Genomic DNA, 26,020 nt, shown 5'->3' on the forward strand with positions numbered 1-26,020 from the left:
CATATGCTCTCCCTAATATGAGGAGTTCCCACCATCCCAGAGCTGAGTATCTGGGTCTATACACCTGCTGTGCCCATTATGAGGGATTCCCACCATCCTTTTGCTGAGTTCCCAGGTCTGTACATCTGCTGTGCCCATCATGAGGGGTTCCCACCATCCTTGTGCTGAGTTCCCGGGTCTGTCCACCTGCTGTCCCCATTATAAGGGATCCCCACCATCCTTGTGCTGAGTTCCCGGGTCTGTACATCTGCTGTGCCCATCATGAGGGGTTCCCACCATCCTTGTGCTGAGTTCCCGGGTCTGTCCACCTGCTGTCCCCATTATAAGGGATCCCCACCATCCTTGTGCTGAGTTCCCGGGTCTGTACATCTGCTGTGCCCATCATGAGGGGTTCCCACCATCCCTGTGCTGAGTTCTGGGGTCTGTATATTTGTTGTGCCCATTATAAGGGGTTCACACCATCCCTGAGCTGGGTTCCCAGGTCTGTACATCTGCTGTGCCCATTATGAGCGGTTCCCACCATCCTTGAGCTGAGTTCCTGGGTCTGTCCACCTGTTGTGCCCATTATGAGGGGTTCCCACCATCCCTGTGCTGTGTTCTGGGGTCTGTATATTTGTGCCCATTATAAGGGGTTCACACCATCCCTGAGCTGGGTTCCCAGGTCTGTACATCTGCTGTGCCCATCATGAGCGGTTCCCACCATCCTTGAGCTGAGTTCCTGGGTCTGTCCACCTGTTGTGCCCATTATGAGGGGTTCCCACCATCCCTGTGCTGAGTTCTGGGGTCTGTATATCTGCTGTGCCCATTATGAGGGGTTCTCACCATCCCTGGGCTGAGTTCTTGGGTCTGTAGAACTGTTATGCCCATTATAAGGGGTTCTCACCATCCCTGAGCTGGGTTCCCAGGTCTGTACATCTGCTGTGCCCATCATGAGGGGTTCCCACCATCCCTATGCTGAGTTCTGGGGTCTGTATATCTGCTGTGCCCATTTTGAGGGGTTCTCACCATCCCTGTGCTGAGTTCCCAGTGCTTTACACCTGCTGTGCTCAGTATGAACCATTCCAGCTAGACCTTTACCCAGAGTGAGCACCTGGAGTAAGCAAAGTTGTCGTTCCCCCTCATACTATATCATGGGAGGTGGACACATGCTCCCCCATACCTGGAGGTATTTTGTGTTGAGGTATCGGTGGGCAGCTTTACACTGACATTGGCACTTCGTCCTGAATTAACCGGAGTCCACAATTGCCAAATAAAAAAAGTCAAAGTAATTTAATTGAACCTCTTAGCAACATTACAAGTCCTGCATGAAAAAAAATCCTCACCTGTCCTAATAAAGATGGTATATCTTGTTTCTGCTGATCTCGTGCACCCTCTTTGCAGCCATTTCCTGTCTAGATGCTCTCCAGTCAGTTGCATGGCATTTCCCAGGGGACGGAGTAACTGACAGTGGACCATGCCTGCGTAACTTGTGCTGAAATGGCCACTCGTACTCTTCATTGGGACACCGTGTTGTCTCCCTGTAACAGGAAGTGCCTGAACACCGACCTTCATGGTAGGATGACTGGTGATGGTCTTAACCTCCCTGGCGGTATTCCCGAGTGTGGCTCGGGGTTAAAATTCAGTACCATTAGCGGTAACCCCGAGCCACACTCGGGATCGCATTGCAGGATCCTGGGGCGGCTTTACTTACCTTGTCCCCGGGATCCTGCGATGTCCCCCGCAGTGTCCGAGGGCTCCGTCCTCCTTGGAAGCCTCTCCGTGCCAGGCTCCGTTCCCTGCGAGCGGCGCGACGCACGGGGGCGGAGCCTGGCGGCAAATTCAAAAAAATGTCAAAATCATAACACATGCAGTACTGTAATCTTACAGATTACAGTACTGTATGAAATGATTTCACATCCCTTTTGTCCCCAGTGCTCTGGCCCATGCCCTGCATGCAGTTTTACATGATATACACTGTTCTTTCTGCCTGGAAACTGGAGATTGTCCATAGCAACCAAAAAGTGTCCCTTTACGTCAAAAGTGGCTTTAGACCAGCTAGAAAACAGCGATAGTAAATTAGAACACTTGCAGAATTGAGCGATAGTGAATCGTGGGGAAATTTATTTTATTACTATTTTTTTTAATTTTTTTTAATTATTTATTTTTATTTATTATATTATAATTTATGTTTTTGTGTTTCAAACTTTATCATACCCGGGATATCTACTAGACTCTGGTTTGGACAGATTTAAGTGTGTTATTGTTAAGATTTACAGACCTACAATATAAAACGCCAAATTTCCATGCAAAATAATTGTACCGCTTTCAGCACCTAAAATCCGAAAGAATCATACCGCCAGGGAGGTTAATGGAAGCTGCAGATTTCAGACTGGGCAGCCAATGGTATATAGGGGGAGTTTGTCTCCTGTCTACCTCACTGCAGTGCATCCGGAAAGTATTCACAGCGCTAACTTTTTCCACATTTTGTTATGTTAGAGCTTTATTCCAAAAACGATTAAATTAATTATTTTCCTTAAAATTCAACAAATTGAATTGGCCATTTTTCAGAGAATATGAATGATAACACAAAAAACATTTATTTCGCTGTCTGGTCACTCTATCATACAGGCCTGATTGGTGGAGTGCTCCAGAGAGGGTTGTTCTTCTGGAATGTTCTCCTCTCTCCACAGAGAAACACTGCAGTTCTGTCAGAGTGACCATCGGGTTCTTGGTCACCTCCTTGACTAAGGCCCTTCTCCCCTGATCGCTCAGTTGGGCCAGGTGGCCCGCTCTGGGAAGAGTCCCGGTGGTTCCAAACGTTTTCCATTGACGGATGATGGAGGCCACTGTGCTCATTTGAATTTTCAATGCTGCAGAAATGTTTCTGTACCCTTCCCCAGATCTGTGCCTCCATACAATCCTGTTTCAGAGGTCTACAAACAATTCCTTGGACTTCATGGCTTGGTTTGTGCTCTGACATGGACTGTTAACTGTAGGACCTTATATAGACAGGTGTGTGGCTTTCCAAATCATGTCCAATCAACTGAATTTACCACAGCTGGACTCCAATCAAGTTGTAGAAACATCTCAAGGATAACCAGTGGATTTGGAAAGGCACACACCTGTCTATAGAAGGTCCCACAGTTAACAGTCCATGTCAGAGTACAAACCAAGCCATGAAGTCCAAGGAATTGTTTGTAGACCTCTGAAACAGGATTGTATGGAGGCACAGATCTGGGGAAGGGTACGGTACAGAAAAATTTCTGCAGCGTTGAAGGTCCCACTGAGGACAGTAACCTCCATCATCCGTAAATGGAAAAGGTTTGGAACCACCAGGACTCTTCCCAGAGCAGGCCACCTGGCCCAACTGAGCAATTGGGGGAGAAGGGCCTTAAGTCAGAGAGGTGACCCAGAACCCGATGGTCACTCTGACAGAACTGCAGTGTTCCTCTGTGGAGAGAGGAGAACCTTCCAGAAGGACAACCATCTCTGCAGCACTCCACCAATCAGGCCTGTATGGTAGAGTGGCCAGACAGAAGCCACTCCTCAGTAAAAAGCACATGACAGCCCGCCTGGAGTTTGCCAAAAGGCACCCGATGGAAATGGCTGTGCACCGACGCTCCCCATCCAACCTGATGGAGCTTGAGAGGTCCTGCAAAGAAGAATTGGAGAAACTGCCCAAAAGTAGGTGTGCCAAGCTTGTAGCATTATACTCAAAAAGACTTGAGGCTGTAATTGGTGCCAAAGGAGCTTCACCAAAGTATTGAGCAAATGCTGTGACTATTTATGTACATGGCATTTTTTTTTGTTTTTTAATTTTAATAAATTTGCAAAGATTTCACGTCATTATGGAATATTTGTAGAATTTTGAGGAAAATAATCCATTATGGAATAAGGCTGTAACGTAACAAAATGTGGAGAAAGCGCTGTCAATACTTTCTGGATACACTGTATGTAGAGAAGAAGTGCAAATCACAAGAGGAGCTACAAAAGAATGTCAAAGTCTTTGGCAGCTAAATCAATAAACGTATCAGTTATCGGCTGATCTAGCTGAATGTCTCAGCCTGATTGCACTTTTCAGAATGGAGACTGAAGGACTAGCATCCAAGAACTGGGACTGGCCATGTTGGGGTTAGCACACACCAAGAACTGATCACTGACGGGTCAATGCACATACGCCAGGAACTGATCACTGACTGGTCAATGCACATACGCCAGGAGCTGATCACTGACTGGTCAATGCACATACGCCAGGAACTGATCACTGACTGGTCAATGCACATACGCCAGGAACTGATCACTGACTGGTCAATGCACATACGCCAGGAACTGACCACTGACAGATCAATGAACATACGCCAGGAACTGATCACTGACTGGTCAATGCACATACGCCAGGAACTGATCACTAAAAGGTCAATGCACATACGCCAGGAACTGATCACTAAAAGATCAATGCACATACGCCAGGAACTGATCCCTGACAGATCAATGCACATAGGCCAGGAACTGACATGTCAATTAACATATGCCAGAAACTGATCAATGCACATACGCCAGGATTTGCTAAGGACAGATCATTGAACATATGCCAGGAACTGATCACTGAGAGATCATTGAACATACGCCAGGAAATGATCAGTGACAGGCAGGGGCATTGCTAGGGGGTGGCTATTGGGGCTATAGCCCCGAATCTGGGGCCCATAGCCCCGAGTCTCTTTCCGCAGGGTCCCTGCCTTAACCAGCGGGTTGCGGCTGCAGTGGCAGGTGGGCTGGCTGCATGAGCGAGGCGGAGGAGAGGAAAGAAGCGAGCTCTTCACAGTCGGGCCTCTTCAATTTTTGAGCAAGGTGCGGTGAGCAGCAGAGAGATGACATAATCTCTCACTGTCCGCCACAAATCGGCGCTCTTCCGCCCTCACAGCACGGTCTTTGTTGAGCTCCACTTTGCAGCCAGACCCCCTTGCTTCAATGTTGGAGGTGCGGCGGGGAGCAGCGAGATGACATCATCCCTCACTGCCAGCCCCGCATCACCGCTCTCCTGCTCTCACTAAAGTAAGTGACAATCTGCAAATGGAGGCAGGAGACGTGGCAAGTGACAATCCACATCTAGTAGCAGGTGACAGTGGCAAGTAAGAGGCTGCATCTGGTGGCAGATGTGGCAAGTGACACGCCCAGGGCTCCCACTGATTCTGCAGTATGGTGAGTTGAAGCACTTCATTATATATTAGAATGTAACAATAGAAATAATGCACTTCACCCTGACACCATATCAACCATTATGCCATGATGATTGAAGCGCCAACACCAGCCATTGCCCATGAAAAATTGCTTAGCACTGGTGTCCCCCCCCCCCCCCCCCCGGGCATGCAAAAAGGTTGGTGACCGCTGCTACGGGCTCTAGCCCCAGATCTTTTGCAGACCTAGCAACTCCCCTGCTGACAGGTCAATGCACATACGCCAGGAACTGATCACTGACAGGTCAATGCACATACGCCAGGAACTGATCACAGGGACAATGCACATACGCCAGGAACTGATCACTGACAGGTCAATGCACATACGCCAGGAACTGATCACAGGGACAATGCACATACGCCAGGAACTGATCACTGACAGGTCAATGCACATACGCCAGGAACTGATCACAGGGACAATGCACATACGCCAGGAACTGATCACTGACAAGTTAATGCACATACGCCAGGAACTGATCACTGACAAGTTAATGCACATACGCCAGGAACTGATCACTGATAGGTCAATGCACATACGCCAGGAACTGATCACTGACTGGTCAATGCACATACGCCAGGAACTGATCACTGACTGGTCAATGCACATACACCAGGAACTGATCACTGACAGGTCAATACACAAACGCCAGGAACTGATCACAGGGACAATGCACATACGCCAGGAACTGATCACTGACAAGTTAATGCACATACGCCAGGAACTGATCACTGACAAGTTAATGCACATACGCCAGGAACTGATCACTGATAGGTCAATGCACATACGCCAGGAACTGATCACAGGGACAATGCACATACGCCAGGAACTGATCACTGACAAGTTAATGCACACACACTGGGAAAGTGATCAGCAGCTGTGACATCCCTGTACGCCGGTGGGCGGAGTCTGTGTCTGCTAGCGGCGAGCTCTGCCCTAGCTATCCCGGGCCGTGTGTTCCTCAGCCAGGGGGCGTGGCCTGCCTTCCCAGGTGGGCGGTGTTCACACTAGCCCTCCAGGCGGTGGGTGAGGTCGGCCTTAGCTGAATGGGCGGGGTCTGCCGCAGTTAGGCCTCAGTTTGCCTATTTGGTGAAAATACCGAGGACGGCCACTAGAGGCAGATTTATTCCTCACGCAAACGGGTCCATAGGCGGAAGCCATTTTCTTTTTGCCTTTTCCCATCAACGGAATGGGATGCTTCTACGAGAAAATGGCCGCCAGCGGACACTCTATAGCACTGTCTGTTAGACGTTTGTTTAGCGCAGCTGTTCTGCTGTCATTTTTAGCACAGATCCCGGATAGGAGACAGAGAGGTTTGTTTACATCTGTGTGTGTGAGGGGGAGGGGGGCGTCAGGACAGCCTGACTGAGGACATCCAGCTGTGACTTCTCCAGTGCACAGCCAGATCACTATGGGGGAGGGGGATTAGAGTGTAAGCTCCTCTGGTGCAGAGGATGATTTGATTGGCTTTGTACATCACTACAATCTATGTCAGAGATATGTAATATATAATATTAGTGTGTGAGATTAGAGTGTAAGCTCTTGTGGTGCAGATTGAGCTGTCTCCCTATTTGTACTTCCCTATAGTATATGTCAGCGCTATATATATAATAGTAATAGAAGGGTGGAACATTGGAGCTTCTCTGGTGCAGAGTGATTTATTTTTTGTACATCACTATGGTGTATATTAGAGCTATATAGATATATAATGTGGGGGGATTAGAGTGTAAGCTCCTCTGGTGCAGACTAGTCTGTCTTATTATTTGTACAGCGCTGCGGTATATGTCAGAGCTATATAAATGTGTAATAATAATAATAATGTGTAACTGTAGGGAGGAAATTAGAGTGTAAGCTCCTCTGGTACAGAGACTGATGTGACTGGCCTAGTGTTCTGTGTACAGCGCTGCGGTATATGTCAGAGCTATAGAAAGGTATAATAATAATAGTGTGTGACATTAAAGTTAGACACCTGCAGTACGGAAAAAAAAAAAAAAATTGATTCGGTATTCACATAAATTTGTTTTGTTAAATTAGTTTAATTCATTTTGTTTATTTGAATTCGAATCGATTCAATTTTTTTCCGAATTTGGTCGAATTAACTCAATTTGACACGAATGTGGAAAATTTTAATCGATTCAAATAGAATTCCATTCAAAATCAAATGTATTCTATTCGAAATTAGAATTTAGAAAAATGGTTCTATTCTTTCTATTTAATTCTATTCTATTGTTTTTTTTTTCTTTTCTATCCTATTCTTTTATTTTTCTGTTTTATTCTTTTCTATTCAAATTGATTCTATTCGAATTTCGAAAAACAGTTATATAACAGTTATTAACCACTTCCGGACCGCCGCACGCCGATGTACGTCCAAACTTTGAACGGGGATATCGTTGTTATGGCAGCAGCTAGCTGCCATAACCCCGGTATCCCCGTTTTTCGTGCGGCGGTCGGCTTTCTGATAAAAGTGGTCCCTGCGGTTTACATTCCTTGTAATAGGAATAAAAGTGACACTTTTTTTTTTTTAAACAGTGTAAAAATAAATTAAATAATGTAAAATAAATAATAAAAATTAAAAAAAAAATTTTAAAACCCCCCGTCCTGACGAGCTCGCGCGCAGAAGCGAAGGCGTACGCGAGTAGCGCCCGCATATGAAAACGGTGGTCAGACCACACATGTGAGGTATCGCCGCTACCGGTAGAGCGAGAGCAATAATTCTAGCCCTAGACCTCCTCTGTAACGCAAAACATGCAACCTGTAGAATTTTTTAAATGTCGCCTATGGAGATTTTTGAGGGTAAAAGTTTGTCGCCATTCCACGAGCGGGCGCAATTTTGAAGCATGACATGTTGGGTATCAATTTACTTGGCGTAACATTATATTTCACAATATAAAAAAAAAATTGGGCTAACTTTACTGTTGTCTTATTTTTTTATTCAAAAAAGTGAATTTTTTCCAAAAAAAGTGCGCTTATAAGACTGCTGCGCAAATATGGTGCAAAAAAAAGTATTGCAACGACCGCCATTTTATTCTCTAGAGTGTTAGAACCCCCAAACATTATATATGTTTTTTTTTCTAAGTAATTTTCTAGCAAAAAAAAACTGTTTTAAACATGTAAACACCTAAAATCCAAAACGAAGCTGGTCCTTAAGTGGTTAAAAGTTATATTCTTTCTATTCTTTTCTATTGTTTATTCTATTCTATTCTTTTCTATTCTATTCTTCTCTATTCAAATTCACATTTATTCTGTTCAAATTTGAATTTCGGAAAAAGGTTATATTCTTTCTATTCTATTCTATTATGTTCTGTTCTTTTTTTCTATTGTATTATTTTCTATTTCTACTCTATTATTATTTTTTTTTTTTCATTCTATTCTGTTCTATCCTATTTTTTTTCTATTGTTTTCAAATTTATTCTATTTGAAATTCAAATTTCAGAAGATGGTTATATTGTTTCTATTTTATTCCATTCTTTTCTATTTTTTATTATATTCTAGTCTATTATATTCCACTACTTTTTTTCTAATCTACTTTATTCTGTTCTTTTATTTTCTATTCTATTTTGTTCTGTTTTACTCTATTCTTTTCTAGTCTATCCCTTTAATTGCTATTCTATTTTTTTCTATTCTTTTACTTTGTATTATGTTCTGTTTTACTCTATTACATTCTATTCTTTTATTTTCTGTTCTAGTCTTTTTTTTTCTATTGTATTTTATTCTTTTTGGAAATTCGAATTCGATTAGAAAACAATTTTAATTTAAAAACTATTGGGATTTCGATTTGAAAACTTTATATTCTAATCTACTTTATTCTGTTCTTTTATTTTATATTCTGTTTTGTTCTGTTTTACTATATTCTTTTATATTCTATCCCTTTAATTTCTATTCTATTTTTTTCTATTCCTTTATTTAGTATTCTGTTCTGTTTTACTCTATTACATTCAATTCTTTTATTTTCTATTCTATTCTTTTATTTTCTATTCTATTTTATTCTGTTCTATTCTTTTTTTATTCTTTTTGGAAATTCGAATTCGATTAGAAAACAATTCAAAAACTATTGGGATTTCGATTTGAAAACGTTATCTTCTAATCTACTTTATTCTGTTCTTTTATTTTCCATTCTATTTTGTTCTGTTTTACTCTATTCTTTTATATTCAATCCCTTTAATTTCTATTCTATTTTTTTTTCTATTCTTTTACTTAGTATTCTCTTCTGTTTTGCTCTATTACATTCTATTCTTTTATTTTTTTCTATTCTATACCTTTATTTTCTATTCTATTTTACTATTTTTGGAAATTCTAATTAGATTAGAAAACAATTTGAATTCAAAAACTTTTGGGATTTCGATTTGAAAACTTTAAATTCTAATCTACTTTATTCTATTCTTTTATTTTCCATTATATTTTGTTCTGTTTTACTCTATTCTATCCCTTTTAATTTCCATTCTATCCTTTTCTATTCTTTTATTTTGTATTCTGTTCTGTTTTACTCTATTGCATTCTATTCTTTTATTTTCTATTTTTTTTCATATTCTATACCTTTTATTTTCTATTCTTTTTGGAAATTCTAATACTCAATTACATTCTATTCTTTGATTTTCTATTCTATTTTTTTCTATTCCATACCTTTATTTTCTATTCTATTTTATTCTTTTTGAAAATTCAAATTCGATTAGAAAACAATTGAAATTTGAAAACTCCTGGGATTTCGTCGGAATATTTTTTTTTCTCGATATTTCAGAAATATTCGAATTTGTTTTCTATTGTAATTTGGAAATTCGGATCATCCGAATTCCGGCATAACAAAAAATTTGTCCGAATTTCAATTCGGAAACAAAACAAACTGCATGTGTCTAGTTGGAGATCAAGCTGCTCTGGTGCAGACTGATCTGGGTCATTATTTGTACTTTATTACAGTATATGTCAGAGCTGTATAAATATATTATGTGTGTGTGTGTGTGTGTGTGTGGGGGGGGCATTAGAGTGTAATCTCCTGTGGTGCACACAGACTGATGTGATGTTCTCCAGGTACACCATGGCGGAGGCGGCAGTACCGGACCCGTCCACACTGTTCCAGCAGGAGCCCTGCGGGGTGACGTACCGGATCCCGGCCCTCCTCTACATCGAGCAGCCCTCCGTGTTTTTGGCATTTGCAGAGAAGCGGTCATCCCCCCGGGATCAGGACGCTCTGTACCTGGTGATGAGGAGAGGAGTGGAGGCTCATGGGACTCTGCAGGTGCGTTCTATTATCTGGACTCGGGTCAGGTCAATGGTAATGAAAACAGCAGAAAATCCAAATCGGAGGGGTGGAATTGCCATCAGTTTTTTTTTCTTCTTCTTGATTTGCTAGGAAGCCAGGGAGCTCCTTACTTCCTGTATGAGCTGACAACACTGCCTCGGATGATCCGAATTTCCGAATTACAATAGAAAAAAAATTTGAATGTATCCGAATTATTGAAACAAAATATTCAGACAAAATCCCAATAGTTTTCTAATTCGAATTGTTTTCTAATCAAATTTAAATTTCCAAAAAAGAATACAATAGAATAGAAAAATAAAAGGTATAGAATAGAAAAAAAATAGAATACAAAATAAAATAATAGAATGTAATAGAGTAAAACAGAACGCAATACAAAATAAAAGAATAGAAAAAATAGAATAGAAATGAAAGGGATAGAATAGAGTAAAACAGAACAAAATAGAATAGAAAATAAAAGAACAGAAGAAAGTAGATTAGAATATAAAGTTTTCAAATCGAAAGCCCAATAGTTTTTGAATTTAAATTGTTTTCTAATCGAATTAGAATTTCCAAAAAGAATAGAAAATAAAGGTATAGAATAGAAAAAAAAAAAAGAATAGAATAGAACATAAAAGAATAGAATGTAATAGAGTAAAACAGAACAGAATACAAAATAAAAGAATAGAACAGAAATTAAAGGGATAGAATAGAGTAAAACAGAACAAAAAAGAATAGAAAATAAAAGAACAGAATAAAGTAGATAGAAAAAAAATAGAATACAAAATAAAATAATAGAATGTAATAGAGTAAAACAGAACGCATTACAAAATAAAAGAATAGAAAAAATAGAATAGAAATGAAAGGGATAGAATAGAGTAAAACAGAACAAAATAGAATAGAAAATAAAAGAACAGAAGAAAGTAGATTAGAATATAAAGTTTTCAAATCGAGTTCCCAATAGTTTTTGAATTCAAATTGTTTTCTAATCGTATTTGAATTTCCAAAAAGAATAGAAAAAAAAAAGAATAGAATAGAAACTAAAAGAATAGAATGTAATAGAGTAAAACAGAACAGTATACAAAATAAAAGAATAGAAAAAAATAGGATAGAAATGAAAGGGCTGGAATATAAAAGAATAGAGTAAAACAGAACAAAATAGAATAGAAAATAAAAGAACAGAATAAAGTAGGTTAAAAAAAAAGGTGAATATAATAGACTAGAATAGAATAAAAAATAGAAAAGAATAGAATAAAATAGAAAGAATATAACCATCTTCTGAAATTTGAATTTCAAATAGAATAAGTTTGAAAACAGTAGAAAAAAATAGGATTGAAAAGAATAGAATTTAAAAAAAAAGACATGTTGTCACCCCTGCCTGCGTTCAAGTGTTGATTTAGCAGTGTGTTTGGGGTCATTGTCCTGCTGGAAGGTGAACCTCTGTCCAACCGCAAATCACACACAGAGTGGTACAGGTTTTGCTCATGAATATCCCTGTATTTAGCACCATCCATCTTTCCCTCAACTCTGACCAGTTTCCCAGTCCCGACTTCTGAAAAACATCCCCACAGCATGATGCTGCCACCACCATGTTTCACGGTGGGGATGGTGTTCTTTGGGTGATGTGATGTGTTGGGTTTGCGCCAGACATAGCATTTTCTTTGATGGCCAAAAGTCATCAGACCAGAGCACCTTCCTCCATACGTTTTGGGAGTCTCCCACATTCCTTTTCGCAAACTAAAAACGTGCCATTTTGTTTTTTGCTGAAAGTAATGTCTTTCTTCTGGCCACTCTGCCATAAAGCCCAACTCTATGGAGCGTACGGCTTATTGTCGTCCTATGTACAGATACTCCAGTCTCTGCTGTGGAACTCTGCAGCTCCTCCAGGGTTACCTTAGGTCTCTGTGCTCCTCTCTGATTAATGCCCTCCTTGCCCGGTCCATGAGTTTTGGTGTGCGGCCGTCTCTTGGCAGGTTTGCTGTTGTGCCATGTTCTTTCCATTTGGTTATGATAGATTTGATGGTGCTCCTAGGGATCATCAAAGATTTGTTTTTTTTTTTTTTTATAACCTAACCCTGACTTACATAATTACATAATAGGTGAGGTTGAAAAAAGACACAAGTCCATCAAGTCCAACCTATGTGTGTGATTATGTGTCAGTATTGCATTACATATCCCTGTATGTTGCGGTCATTCAGGTGCTTATCTAATAGTTTCTTGAAGCTATCAATGCTCCCCGCTGAGACCACCGCCTGTGGAAGGGAATTCCACATCCTTGCCGCTCTTACAGTAAAGAACCCTCTACGTAGTTTAAGGTTAAACCTCTTTTCTTCTAATTTTAATGAGTGGCCACGAGTCTTGTTAAACTCTCTTCTGCGAAAAAGTTTTAACCCTATTGTGGGGTCACCAGTCCGGTATTTGTAAATTGAAATCATATCCCCTCTCAAGCGTCTCTTCTCCAGAGAGAATAAGTTCAGTGCTTGCAACCTTTCCTCATAACTAATATCCTCCAGACCCTTTATTAGCTTTGTTGCCCTTCTTTGTACTCGCTCCATTTCCAGTACATCCTTCCTGAGGACTGGTGCCCAGAACTGGACCGCATACTCTAGGTGCGGCCGGACCAGAGTCTTGTAGAGCGGGAGAATTATCGTTTTATCTCTGGAGTTGATCCCCCTTTTAATGCATGCCAATATTCTGTTTGCTTTGTTAGCAGCAGCTTGGCATTGCATGCCATTGCTGAGCCGATCATCTACTAGGACCCCCAGGTCCTTTTCCATCCTAGATTCCCCCAGAGGTTCTCCCCCCAGTGTATAGATTGCATTCATATTTTTGCCACCCAAATGCATTTTTTTACATTTTTCTACATTGAACCTCATTTGCCATGTAGTCGCCCACCCCATTAATTTGTTCAGGTCTTTTTGCAAGGTTTCCACGTCCTGCGGAGAAGTTATTGCCCTGCTTAGCTTAGTATCGTCTGCAAATACAGAGATTGAACTGTTTATCCCATCCTCCAGGTCGTTTATAAACAAATTAAATAGGATTGGTCCCAGCACAGAACCCTGGGAAACCCCACTACCCACCCCTGATCATTCTGAGTACTCCCCATTTATCACCACCCTCTGAACTCGCCCTTGTAGCCAGTTTTCAATCCATGTACTCACCCTATGGTCCATGCCAATGGACCTTATTTTGTACAGTAAACGTTTATGGGGAACTGTGTCAAATGCTTTTGCAAAATCCAGATACACCACGTCTACGGGCCTTCCTTTATCTAGATGGCAACTCACCTCCTCATAGAAGGTTAATAGATTGGTTTGGCAAGAACGATTCTTCATGAATCCATGCTGATTACTGCTAATGATATCATTCTTATTACTAAAATCTTGTATATAGTCCCTTATCATCCCCTCCAAGAGTTTACATACTATTGATGTTAGGCTAACTGGTCTGTAATTCCCAGGGATGTATTTTGGGCCCTTTTTAAATATTGGTGCTACATTGGCTTTTCTCCAATCAGCTGGTACCATTCCAGTCAGTAGACTATCTGTAAAAATTAGGAACAACGGTCTGGCAATCACTTGACTGAGTTCCCTAAGTACCCTTGGATGCAAGCCATCTGGTCCCGGTGATTTATTAATGTTAAGTTTCTCAAGTCTAATTTTAATTCCGTCCTCTGTTAACCATGGAGGTGCTTCCTGTGTTGTGTCATGAGGATAAACACTGCAGTTTTGGTTACTGAAGCCCCCCGATTCACTCGTGAAGACTGAGGAGAAGAATAAATTCAATACCTTTGCCATCTCCCCATCCTTTGTAACCAGATGTCCTTCTTCATTCTTTATGGGGCCAATATGGTCTGTCCTCCCTTTTTTACTGTTTACATACTTAAAGAATTTCTTGGGATTTTTTTTGCTCTCCTCCGCTATGTGTCTTTCATGTTCTATCTTAGCTGTCCTAATTGCACCCTTACATTTCTTATTGCATTCTTTATAAAGTCTGAATGCTGATGATGATCCCTGAACCTTGTATTTTTTGAAGGCCTTCTGCTTTGCTTTTATATGCATTTTTACATTGTAAAAAAAAAGCCTTGTACTTCTCAACAACATTGTCCCTTACTTGTTTGGAGAGTTCCTTGGTCTTCATGGCAGTGTTTGGTTAGTGGTGCCTCTTGCTTAGGTGTTGCAGCCTCTGGGGCCTTTCACAAAGGTGTGTATATGTAATGACAGATCATGTGACACTTAGATTGCACACAGGTGGACATCATTTCACTAATTATGTGACTTCTGAAGGTAATTGGTTGCATCAGAGCTTTTTATGGGCTTCATAACAAAGGGGGTGAATACATACGCACATGCCAATTATCATTTTTTTAATTCTGATAAATAGTTTTATGTATATATTTTTCTAATTTTACTTCACCAACTTAGACTATTGTGTTCTGATCCATTACATATAATTCAGATTAAAAAAAACATTGAACTAAAGGCTGTAATGTAACAAAATAGGTCAAAAGCCAAGGGGGGGTGAATACTTTTGCAAGGCACTGTACCTGCAGACCTCATTCAGATATCTTTTTTTTTTTCTTCCTGCAATTCCCTGCTGTTCAGCCTCTTGATTGTTTTTACACCAACACCCCCCCCCCCCCCACCGCCACCCTCCGGTGCGCCAGGAACAAGTTTACATTAATTGGTTTGTGTGAAAGTTTTAAACTATTGGATATATACTGGAATTTACACAGCTACAGACGCTATACTGGTAATGGCGGTGAACAGCGACTTATAGTGTGGCAGATAATCTGGCGCTAACTGACACTGGCTGAGAGGGACACTAATTGACACAGACAATACACTGATCAGTGATAATACTGCACACTTTACTAATGACACTAATGGGCAAAAGGGGTGATCAAAAGGGCAATCAAGGGATTAACTGTGTGTCTAACAAGTGTATGTGTGTTGCTTTTTACTCGCAGGATCTGGCTCTTCTTTTCTCCCTGAACTCAGAGTTGACTTCAGGGAGCAGAAACAGCCGGATCGCTGTTCTGTGCATTTGTAAACACAGAACTCTGTGCTGTGATTGGCCACAGGCAATCAGCAGGTATACAGCAAAAATCATTGGATGTAACCTGCTGACAAACTTGTGCTGTGTTGCATTACAGCAAAGGTCAGCAGGGGGCGCACACACACTGCTAAACCAGGAAGTTCACTACAGCCTATGGGTGAATCGTGTTGTCTGGCTGTACTGGAATTTACGCAGCTATGACGTTATACAGCGCCTTGAAAAAGTATTCACACCCCCTGAAATTTTCCACATTTTGTCATGTTACAACCAAAAACGTAAATGTATTTTATTGGGCTTTTTATGTGATAGACCAACAGAAAGTGGCACATAATTGTGAAGTGGAAGGAAAATGATAAATGGTTTTTATTTTTTTTTACAAATAAATATGTGAAAAGTGTGGTGTACATTTGTATTCAGCCCCCCTGGGTCAATACTTTGTAGAACCACATTTCACTGCAATTACAGCTGCAAGTCTTTTTGGGGATGACATTTTTGTCCATTCTTCTTTGCTCAAGCTCTGTCAGATTGGAAGGAGAACGTCTGTGAACAGCAATTTTCAAGTCTTGCCACAGATTCTCAATTGGATTTAGGTCTGGACTATGACTGGTCCATTCTAACACATGAATATGCTTTGATCTAAACCATTCCATTGTAGCTCTGGCTGTATGTTTAGGGTCGTTGTCCTGCTGGAAGGTGAACCTCTTTAGGCCAAAAGGTTCAATTTTGGTCTCATCTGACCAGAGCACCTTCTTCCACATGTTTGTTGTGTCCCCCACATGGCTTCTCGCAAACTGCAAACGGGATTTCTTATGGTTTTGTTTCCAAAATGTCTTCTTGCCACTCTTCCATAAAGGTCAGATTTGTAGAGAGCACGACTAATAGTTGTCCTGTGGACAGAATCTCCCACCTGAGCTGTGGATCTCTGCAGCTCCTCCAGAGTTACCATGGGCCTCTTGGCTCTTCTCTGATGAATGCTCTCCTTGCCCGGCCTGTCAGTTTAGGTGGACGGCCATGTCTTGGTAGGTTTGCAGTTGTGCCATACTCTTTCCATTTCTGGATGATGGATTGAACAGTGTTCCGTGAGATGTTCAAAGCTTGGGATTTTTTTTTATAGCCTGACCCTGCTTTAAACTTCTCTACAACTTTATCCCTGACCTATCTGGTGTGTTCCTTGGCCTTCATGATGCTGTTTGTTCACTAAGGTTCTCTAACAAACCTCTGAGGGCTTCACAGAACAGCTGTATTTATACTGAGATTAAATTACACACAGGTGGACTCTATTTACTAATTAGGTGACTTCTGAAGGCAATTGGTTCCACTGGATTTTAGTTAGGGGTATCAGAGTAAAGGGGGCTGAATAGAATTGTACCCCACACTTTTCACATATTTATTTGTAAAAAATTCTGAAAACCATTTATCATTTTCCTTCCACTTCACAATTATGTGCTACTTTGTGTTGGTCTATCACTAGTGACACTAATACAGTGATCAGTGATAATACTGTACACCGACACTGTACTAATGATTCTGGCTGGGAAGGGGTTAATATCTAGAGGGCAATTAAGGGGTTTACTGTGTGTTTAACAATGTGTAATGTGTGCTGATTTCACTTACTGATCTGGCTGTTTTTCTCCCTGCATTTCCATTTGTAAACACAGAACTCTGTTACAGCCGATCAGCAGGTTTCAGCCAAAATCGCTGGCTGAAATTTGCTGCCGAACTTGTGCTGTGGCCAATCACAACACAGGTCTGTGGGGGGGGTGCGTGCATGTGTGCCGCCAAACCAGGGAGTACACCCGCAACGTTGCAGTGCCTGGCTCTGCTGCTTGCTTGCTGTACCTCTACTGTGAGTGGGTCGGCAAGAGGTTAAACTGATGGATTTTGTGGCTGTAATAAGTATTATCATTTTCTTCCTCCAGTGGGAAAACATGATTGCCGTGAGACATGCCAAGCTACTGGACCACCGAACCATGAACCCTTGCCCTGTGTACGACAAAGACACCAGAACCGTCTTCCTTTTCTTCATCTGCATCCGGACAAACTGCTCAGAAATGGGGCAGATCATTACCGGCAAAAACGCTGCCCGATTGTGCTACGTCACCAGCACTGACTTTGGCAAATCCTGGAACTCCCTAGTGGACGTAACGGAGGAAGTTCTGGCCAAGGACCTGGAGAACTGTGCCACTGTGGCCGTCGGGCCGGGTCACGGAATCCAATCCCCATCGGGAAGGATGGTAGTGCCGGCCTACCTCTACTACATCCACTCCCGTGTCTGCGGTCTACCCATTCCATGGAAAACCAAGCCTCACTCTTTCATCTTCTACAGCGATGACCATGGTAAGACCTGGCACAAGGGCAGCACCATATGGCAACAGCAAACTGGCGAGTGCGAGGTAGCAGATGTGTCCTGCAGCAACGGTCCCGACGTGTTGTATTGCAGCGCCCGGACAAACAAGCACTTCCGGGTAGAGGCTACCAGTAGCGACCAGGCCATGGAGTTTGACAGTTCTCATTTCTGCAGGAAACTTTGTGAACCACCCCATGGGTGCCAGGGAAGTGTGGTGAGCTACCAGCCCTTGGAGATCCACCAAGAGGAAGATGACCTGGATGGCAGAGGCCAGACTTGCTTTGAGAAACATGCTAAGCCTTGGTTGCTCTACTCCCACCCAACGAGCAACCATAAAAGGGTTGACTTGGGGATCTACCTAAACAAATCCCCACTGATACCCGCTGGTTGGAACCAACCGTGGATCATTAACCAAGGCCCCAGCGGGTACTCCGACCTAGCCACCTGCCAGGGCATGCATGCATTTGGATGCCTCTTCGAGTGTGGCGTAGACGCTTGTGAAAAGATCGTCTTTCGAAGGTTCACCGTAGAGGAGCTGATGGAAAATTTGTCAAAACCTTAATCAGTTTCTTGATACAACAGCCAATAAATGTTTAGAAACAAGGCCGGGTACCTTTTATATCCGGTATTCCAGCAGAAGACTTCAGCTGTCTACAAACTACAACTCCCAGCATGCCTTGTTCTTGTTCAGCTACTCTAAACATGGCTGTTTACTGTTGCATTTAAAGAGACTCTGTCTCCAGACCAACACAAACCTTCCCATAAGATTCAATGAGCACTTAACGGATTTTAGGCATGATATTGACTCCCCCGTGTACATATCAAAAGTCTTAAGACTGCTGCTGGGTACCGCCATCTTGGATCTGATGTCAGCTGCCCCAGCAGACTCCACTCCATAGCTGCCCTGGAAGCTACATAAAATGTTATGTATGCAGCTGAAGGGAGGGGCAGAGGAGCTGGGCCAGCGCAGACAGTAATTAAACACTCCCAGAAGAGGAGAAGGCAAGGAAGGAGAGGGCTGTGCTAGGGAACTGACTCTTCTGGAGTAGTCAAAATTTCTAGCATGCTTTCTTAAGCTTGTTACCCCAGAGGAACCCCCTAAAAGTGCTACTGGGTGCTGCCATCTTGGATGTGATGTCAGTAGCTCCAGCAGAAACCTTCCCATAAGATTCTATGATCACTAAATGTTTCTATAGGCATGAAATTGTTTACCTTATGTAAAAATCCAAAATCTCTAAGACTGCTGCTGCATCACAGCTCATGGAACCCCTAGCAACCTTTGGAGGAACCCTGGTTGAGAATGGCTTCTCTAGTATTCCCTTTCGATCCAACCCTGGCAGCTACATCAAAAGTTATGTCGATAGGTGAGGGGAGGGGCGGAGGAGCTGGGCCAGCACAGGCACTACCTGAAAAGGTAGCCTTCTCCTGGCAGATACATTAAAGGTTATGTAGAGAAGGGAGGGGTGGAGTAGCTAGGCCAGCACAAGCACTACCAAAAGAGGGTAGGGCTAGAACATGAAAGGAGGGGGGGGATGTGCCAGAGATTTGACTCTTCCTGGGGTATTCAAATTTGATAGCAAGTTCAAAATTATAATTATTATTAAATAATTTATGGAAGGGAAAAAACAGTACAGTTCTGTGCCTTTTGATTTTTTTTTTAAAGTTGGTGACAGGGTCTCTTTATAGACTTATTTGGCTGGCCAATGGCAGACTCCTGGCTGATAGAGTATCTCATTGCTTGTTAGTTTGCAGCATAAAGCTATACAGAGAAGAATATTTTTGAAGAAACCTTCAAACCTAGAATAATAATAAGCTTGCCTAGAGCTGTGGTATAACTACTTGAAGTCAGCTTCTGACCTCCGGTCACTCCACCCATAGCCTGGATTTTACCTGGTGCGGGAGCTGCGTTTTAATGTTTGACCTACAGTGCCACCTGCTGATTAGCTATGGTATTACAATATAGTAATATTTTTACCTACAATGCCATTTGATGATTGATGAGCTGTGGTATTGCAACATAGTAATATTTTTATCTACAGTGCCAACTACTGATTACCTGTGGTATTGCAGTGTGACGTGTCATGTATTTGTGATACAACATGAAACTTCTACAGGAAAAAACACCTTGGCGCAAGGATCCTGCTGCTGCTCTAAATAGGATATGTGCCTGCCTCCTTCTGGAATTTTAACTCCCTGAGGCCCGGGTTTTAGGTGTCCTTTCCAGAGACCCAGGCCTGAAAATGTCCAGGGCCATATCATAGGTGCTTTTAACTCTCATGTGATTGGATGGATGATCTTCCAGTGTGTTAAAGTGGATACGCAGACTTTGTATAAAGACTTGAACAATGGTCAGAGGTGTGCGATTCCTCGTTAATCCTAATGCCTTCACTGTTTATACGGTTCTCCGCATTTTACAGTATCATAGTTTACATCCTGCTCTCCACCGACGCGTTTCATCACGATCAAGGGGTACAGAAGAAGGAAACTGGATGATGGTAGGGAAGAAGGAACTGGATGTTGGTAGGGAAAAAGGAACTGGATGATGGTAGGGAAGAAGGAACTGGATGATGGTAGGGAAGAAGGAGCTGGATGATGGTAGGGAAGCAGGAAATGGATGATGGTAGGGAAGCAGGAGCTGGATGATGGTAGGGAAGAAGGAGCTGGATGATGGTAGGGAAGCAGAGAAAAATTATTGGGAGAAACCACTACTGAGTGTCAGAGCTGGAAACCTATGCCACATCCCAATTAGAAAAATTGCAAAGGGAAGTACCCCGGGGATTGTACGTGCATAGGGGATAGACCAGATCTTACAAAGGTATAAAGACTTGAACAATGGTCAGAGGTGTCCTAATGCCTTCACTGTTTACACGGTTCTCCACATTTTACAGTATCATAGTTTACATCCTGCTCTCCACCGACGCGTTTCATCATGATCAAGGGGTACGGAAGAAGGAAACTGGCTGATAGTAGGGAAGCAGGAACTGGATGATGGTAGGGAAGAAGGAACTGGATGATGGTAGGGAAGAAGGAACTGGATGATGGTAGGGAAGAAGGAATTGAATGATGCTAGGGAAGAAGGAACTGAATGATGCTAGGGAAGAAGGAACTGAATGATGGTAGGGAAGAAGAAACTGGCTGATGGTAGGGAAGAAGGAACTGAATGATGGTAGGGAAGAAGAAACTGGCTGATGGTAGGGAAGAAGGAACTGAATGATGGTAGGGAAGAAGAAACTGGCTGATGATAGGGAAGAAGGAACTGGTTGATGGTAAGGAAGAAGGAAGTAGATGGAGGTAGGGAAGAAGGAACTGGCTGATGGTAGGGAAGAAGGAACGGCATGGTGGTAAGGAAGAAGGAACTGGATGGTGGTAGGGAAGAAGGAACTGGCTGATAGTAAGGAAGAAGGAACTGGATGGTGGTAAGGAAGAAGGAACTGGATGGTGGTAAGGAAGAAGGAACTGGATGGTGGTAAGGAAGAGGGAACTGGATGGTGGTAAGGAAGAGGGAACTGGATGGTGGTAAGGAAGAAGGAACTGGATGGTGGTAAGGAAGAAGGAACTGGATGGTGGTAAGGAAGAGGGAACTGGCTGATAGTAAGGAAGAAGGAACTGGATGGTGGTAAGGAAGAGGGAACTGGATGGTGGTAAGGAAGAAGGAACTGGATGGTGGTAAGGAAGAGGGAACTGGATGGTGGTAAGGAAGAGGGAACTGGATGGTGGTAAGGAAGAGGGAACTGGATGGTGGTAAGGAAGAAGGAACTGGATGGTGGTAAGGAAGAGGGAACTGGATGGTGGTAAGGAAGAGGGAACTGGATGGTGGTAAGGAAGAGGGAACTGGATGGTGGTAAGGAAGAAGGAACTGGATGGTGGTAAGGAAGAGGGAACTGGATGGTGGTAAGGAAGAGGGAACTGGATGGTGGTAAGGAAGAGGGAACTGGATGGTGGTAAGGAAGAGGGAACTGGATGGTGGTAAGGAAGAAGGAACTGGATGGTGGTAAGGAAGAGGGAACTGGATGGTGGTAAGGAAGAAGGAACTGGATGATGGATAGCTGTCTTTGGGGAGAAATGAGCACAATAAGTACAGTGTGTAAACTGCTCTGGGATCAGATTCCATGCAGCCTATTCAGTCTGAGCTACCCTATTTTGCAGTGCACACCAGCAGAATGCAATATAAAGCAATATAGAAAAGTCACAATAAAAATTGTATTGAATTGGCCTATCAGTGGCAGGGAACTACTGTTCATGAACCTTTGATAGACTAAATGTATAACTAAAGGCAAAACTCTTTTTTTTTTTTTTTTTTTTTTTTTTTTGGATAGAGGGGAGAAGGATTAGAACACCTGACAGTTTTTATTGCTATCTGTGTCCACGTTAAGGAGATTCACCCTCTCTGTCCTGTTTATCAATATCATTTAAAGTGAAAGTAAAACAAAATCACAAATGTTGGGTTGTCTCCCTAAAAAGTCATAGAGGGGCAGGACCAGGAGAAGGGGTGGGTAGAATGGGTGGCTACCCTGGGCGCCAAGTGGTAGTCTCAGAACTATGCAGGCACTATCAAATATGAGGTCAGTCAGCCACAGCTCAAAGAACCACAATCAACCTCTGGAGGAACCCAAGCAGAGAATTGCTGCTCTAGATCAGTGTTTCTCAAACTTTTTTCAGTCAAGGTGCCCTTTAAAAATGACGGCCAGGCTCAAGGCACCCTCCAAAATTATGGACAGTCTCGAGGCACCCTCCAAAATTATGGACAGTCTCGAGGCACCCTCCAAAATTATGGACAGTCTCGAGGCACCCCATTGTAAAATGTGAAAACGATTCTAATAGTTTTACTTAATGCAGCAACATCCACACATATGATCCCAACGTTAGAGGTTTTGCAAATTGGTACTGACTAGTATTCAAATGTTTCTCTTCTCCCTCACTCAGCTAATGTGACCCCAACGCTGATGGGAGGAGGCAAACAAGGATGCTCTGCGGGCGCCTAACATCCTCCTTATCAACTGATGATGTCATTGGTTGTTAGGACGCCGGCAGCAAGAAGGTGTTCAAGGAAAACCTGTGGCTTTGTGTAACTGAAAGGCAGCCTTCATCCACATGTTGGCTTGCATACAATTTTTGGGCAATTTTTAGGCATTTTTCCAAGGCACCCCTGAAGACACCCTGCAAGGCACCCCGGCGTGCCTGGGGACCCCGTTTGAAAAAGGCTGCTCTATAGTATTTCCCCTTGCAACTTCTGTAGTAGCTACAGTACATAAAAGGTTATGTAGAGAGGTGATGGGAGGGGCATAGGAGCCAGGCCAGCACAGACAATAATTAGAGACTCTCAAATAGAAGAGGGCTAAGATATGCAAGAAGGGAGGGGAACTTGCTATGGAATCAACTCCCTGGGAAATTCAGTGAGAGATTGCAAGGGAATACATACTCCTTTTAGGGAAAGAAAAACTCTGCAAGTAAACACTTCAAATGTTTGATGTTTCTGTGCTTTTTACTAGCAATTTTTTAAAGTTGGTGACAAGGTTCCTTTAAGGACTAATTTGACTGACCAATGGGAAGACCCTAAAAAAAAGGCTTTCATGTAGATTTGGTGACGTGGTCTCTTTAAGGACTAATTTGTCTGAGGTATGGCAAAACTCTAAAGAAGGCTTGTATGTAGGTTGATGACAGGGTCTCTTTAAAGGAATTGTACAATCACAAAGCAGCACAATGAAGCCTACGTAATGAAGTATGGCTGCCCCATGTACATAGAGAACTAACTTCTGTTCATAGAAATCATTTTTTTACACATTACAATGCACTGATCAGATTATTAGCATGGCACTGATCTCTTTACATGCACTGTATGTAAAAACTTTAAAGAGACTTGTTACCTTCAATCATGTTTACGTCTTTGTGATCTGTGAGTGTCAGAAAGTCACATCCTCTGCCTCAGACTTTTATTAAATGTCCCAGACAATGTCATTTTTGTATGATCTTTATGTTCTGTAGAGTCTGCTGTGATGGGACCTGGGGCATGTTTGGATACTCCAGTGCCTGACCCCACCAGTAGACACATTCCTAGGTTGCTTTGATCCATTTGACTGTCCACGTGGCACGTTTTCCCCATTCTGTGCAGGCAAATAGAGAAAGGGAAAGAGTTGACTCTAAGCACCCATTCACGCAAATGTGTTGTGGTCACGCATTTAAAATGCATTACCTTTGAATTTTAAATGGCACCCCAATGCACTAAGTCAGGGATCTCCAGACTTTCCAGAGGGCCAGTTTATTATCCTTCAGACTTTAGGGGGGCGGGACTGTGTGGCCAGCGGGAGTGGATATTTTCCTGGCATCAGTGGGAGTAAACACCACCACATTTGGTATAAAGTGGACGGATAGTGCCCCATCGTGGGTATAAGATGGAGGAATAGTGCCCCAGTGTTGGTATAAGGTGGAGGAATAGTACCCCACCATTGGTATCAGTGGGAGGAATAATGTCCCATCATTGGTGTCAGTGGGAGGAATAGTGCCCCATCATTGGGGTCAGTGGGAGGAATAATGTCCCATCATTGGTATCAGTGGGAGGAATAGTGCCCCATCATTGGTGTCAGTGGGAGGAATAGTGCCCCATCATTGGTATCAGTGGGAGGAATAGTGCCCCATCATTGGTATCAGTGGGAGGAATAGTGCCCCAGTGTTGGTATAAGGTAGAGGAATAGTGCCCCAGCGTTGGTATAAGGTGGAGGAATAGTGCCTCAGTGTTGGTATAAGGTGGAGGAATAGTGCTCCAGTGTTGGTATAAGGTGGAAGAATAGTGCCCCAGCATTGGTATAAGGTGGAGGAATAGTGCCTCAGCGTTGGTATAAAGTGGAGGAATAGTGCCCCAGCATTGGTATAAGGTGAAGGAATAGTGCCCCAGCATTGGTATAAGGTGAAGGAATAGTGCCCCGCCATTGGTATCAGTGGGAGGAATAGTGTCCCATCATTGGTATCAGTGGGAGGAATAGTGTCCCATCATTGGTATCAGTGGGAGGAATAGTGCCCCACCATTGGTATCAGTGGGAGGAATAGTGTCCCATCATTGGTATCAGTGGGAGGAATAGTGCCCCACCATTGGTATCAGTGGGAAGAATAGTGCCCCACCATTGGTATCAGTGGGAGGAATAGCGCCCCATCATTGGTATCAGTGGGAGGAATAGCATCCCATCATTGGTATCAGTGGGAGGAGTAGTGTCCCATTACTGGTATCAGTGGGAGGAATAGTGTCCCATAATTGGTATCAGTGGGAGTAATAGTGCCCCAGGGTTGGTATAAGGTGGAGGAATAGTGCCTCAGTGTTGGTATAAGGTGGAGGAATAGTGCTGCAGTGTTGGTTTAAGGTGGAAGAATAGTGCCCCAGCATTGGTATAAGGTGGAGGAATAGTGCCCCACCATTGGTATCAGTGGGAGGAATTGTGTCCCATCATTGGTATCAGTGGAAGGAATAGTGTCCCACCATTGGTATCAGTGGGAGGAATAGTGCCCCACCATTGGTATCAGTGGGAGGAATAGTGCCCCACCATTGGTATCAGTGGGAGGAATAGTGCCCCATCATTGGTATCAGTGGGAGGAATATTTTCCCATCATTGGTATCAGTGGGAGGAATATTTTCCCATCATTGGTATCAGTGGGAGGAATATTGTCCCATCATTGGTATCAGTGGGAGGAATATTGTCCCATCATTGGTATCAGTGGGAGGAATATTGTCCCATCATTGGTATCAGTGGGAGGAATAGTGTCCCATCATTGGTATCAGTGGGAGGAATAGTGTCCCATCATTGGTATCAGTGGGAGGAATAGTGCCCCATCATTGTATCAGTGGGAGAATAGTGGCCCAAAGGCCAGATAAAGGCAAGCACAGAGGCCGCATTCAGCCCTCAGGCCGCAGTTTGGAGACCACTGAACTAAGGAAATGCACCTGCATTGCGTTGCAAAACAAGGATCACGTCCGTTTTTTTGCATGTTAGGGTGCGCTGGCAGCCCATTCATTTCAGTAGGCTGTCTTAACACAATGCATGTTAACGCGCAACATAATGCACTTTATTGCACCATAAAGAAGTAAATGGGTCACAAAAGACAAAAGGAGGAGGTACCTGGGATTGGGAGTCCGTAGGTTTGTGGACGGCACTATAGACCCATAAATATTTGATCGATTATCATAGGTT

At 42.8% G+C, this 26,020-nt stretch overlaps 1 protein-coding gene across 1 annotated transcript; it reads left to right on the plus strand.

Moving 5' to 3' along the window:
- The first annotated feature begins 6,372 nt into the window (after positions 1-6,372).
- Positions 6,373-24,611, plus strand: NEU3 (neuraminidase 3). Its single transcript, XM_073612761.1, has 3 exons — positions 6,373-6,524; positions 10,234-10,441; positions 17,419-24,611. Exons 2-3 carry the CDS (start codon positions 10,241-10,243, stop codon positions 18,406-18,408), a joined length of 1,191 nt encoding a protein of 396 aa, XP_073468862.1. The 5' UTR covers positions 6,373-6,524; positions 10,234-10,240; the 3' UTR covers positions 18,409-24,611.
- Positions 24,612-26,020: the final 1,409 nt, after the last annotated feature.

Source organism: Aquarana catesbeiana, linkage group LG02, assembly GCF_042186555.1.
Source record: "Aquarana catesbeiana isolate 2022-GZ linkage group LG02, ASM4218655v1, whole genome shotgun sequence".
Lineage (NCBI taxonomy): Eukaryota > Metazoa > Chordata > Amphibia > Anura > Ranidae > Aquarana > Aquarana catesbeiana.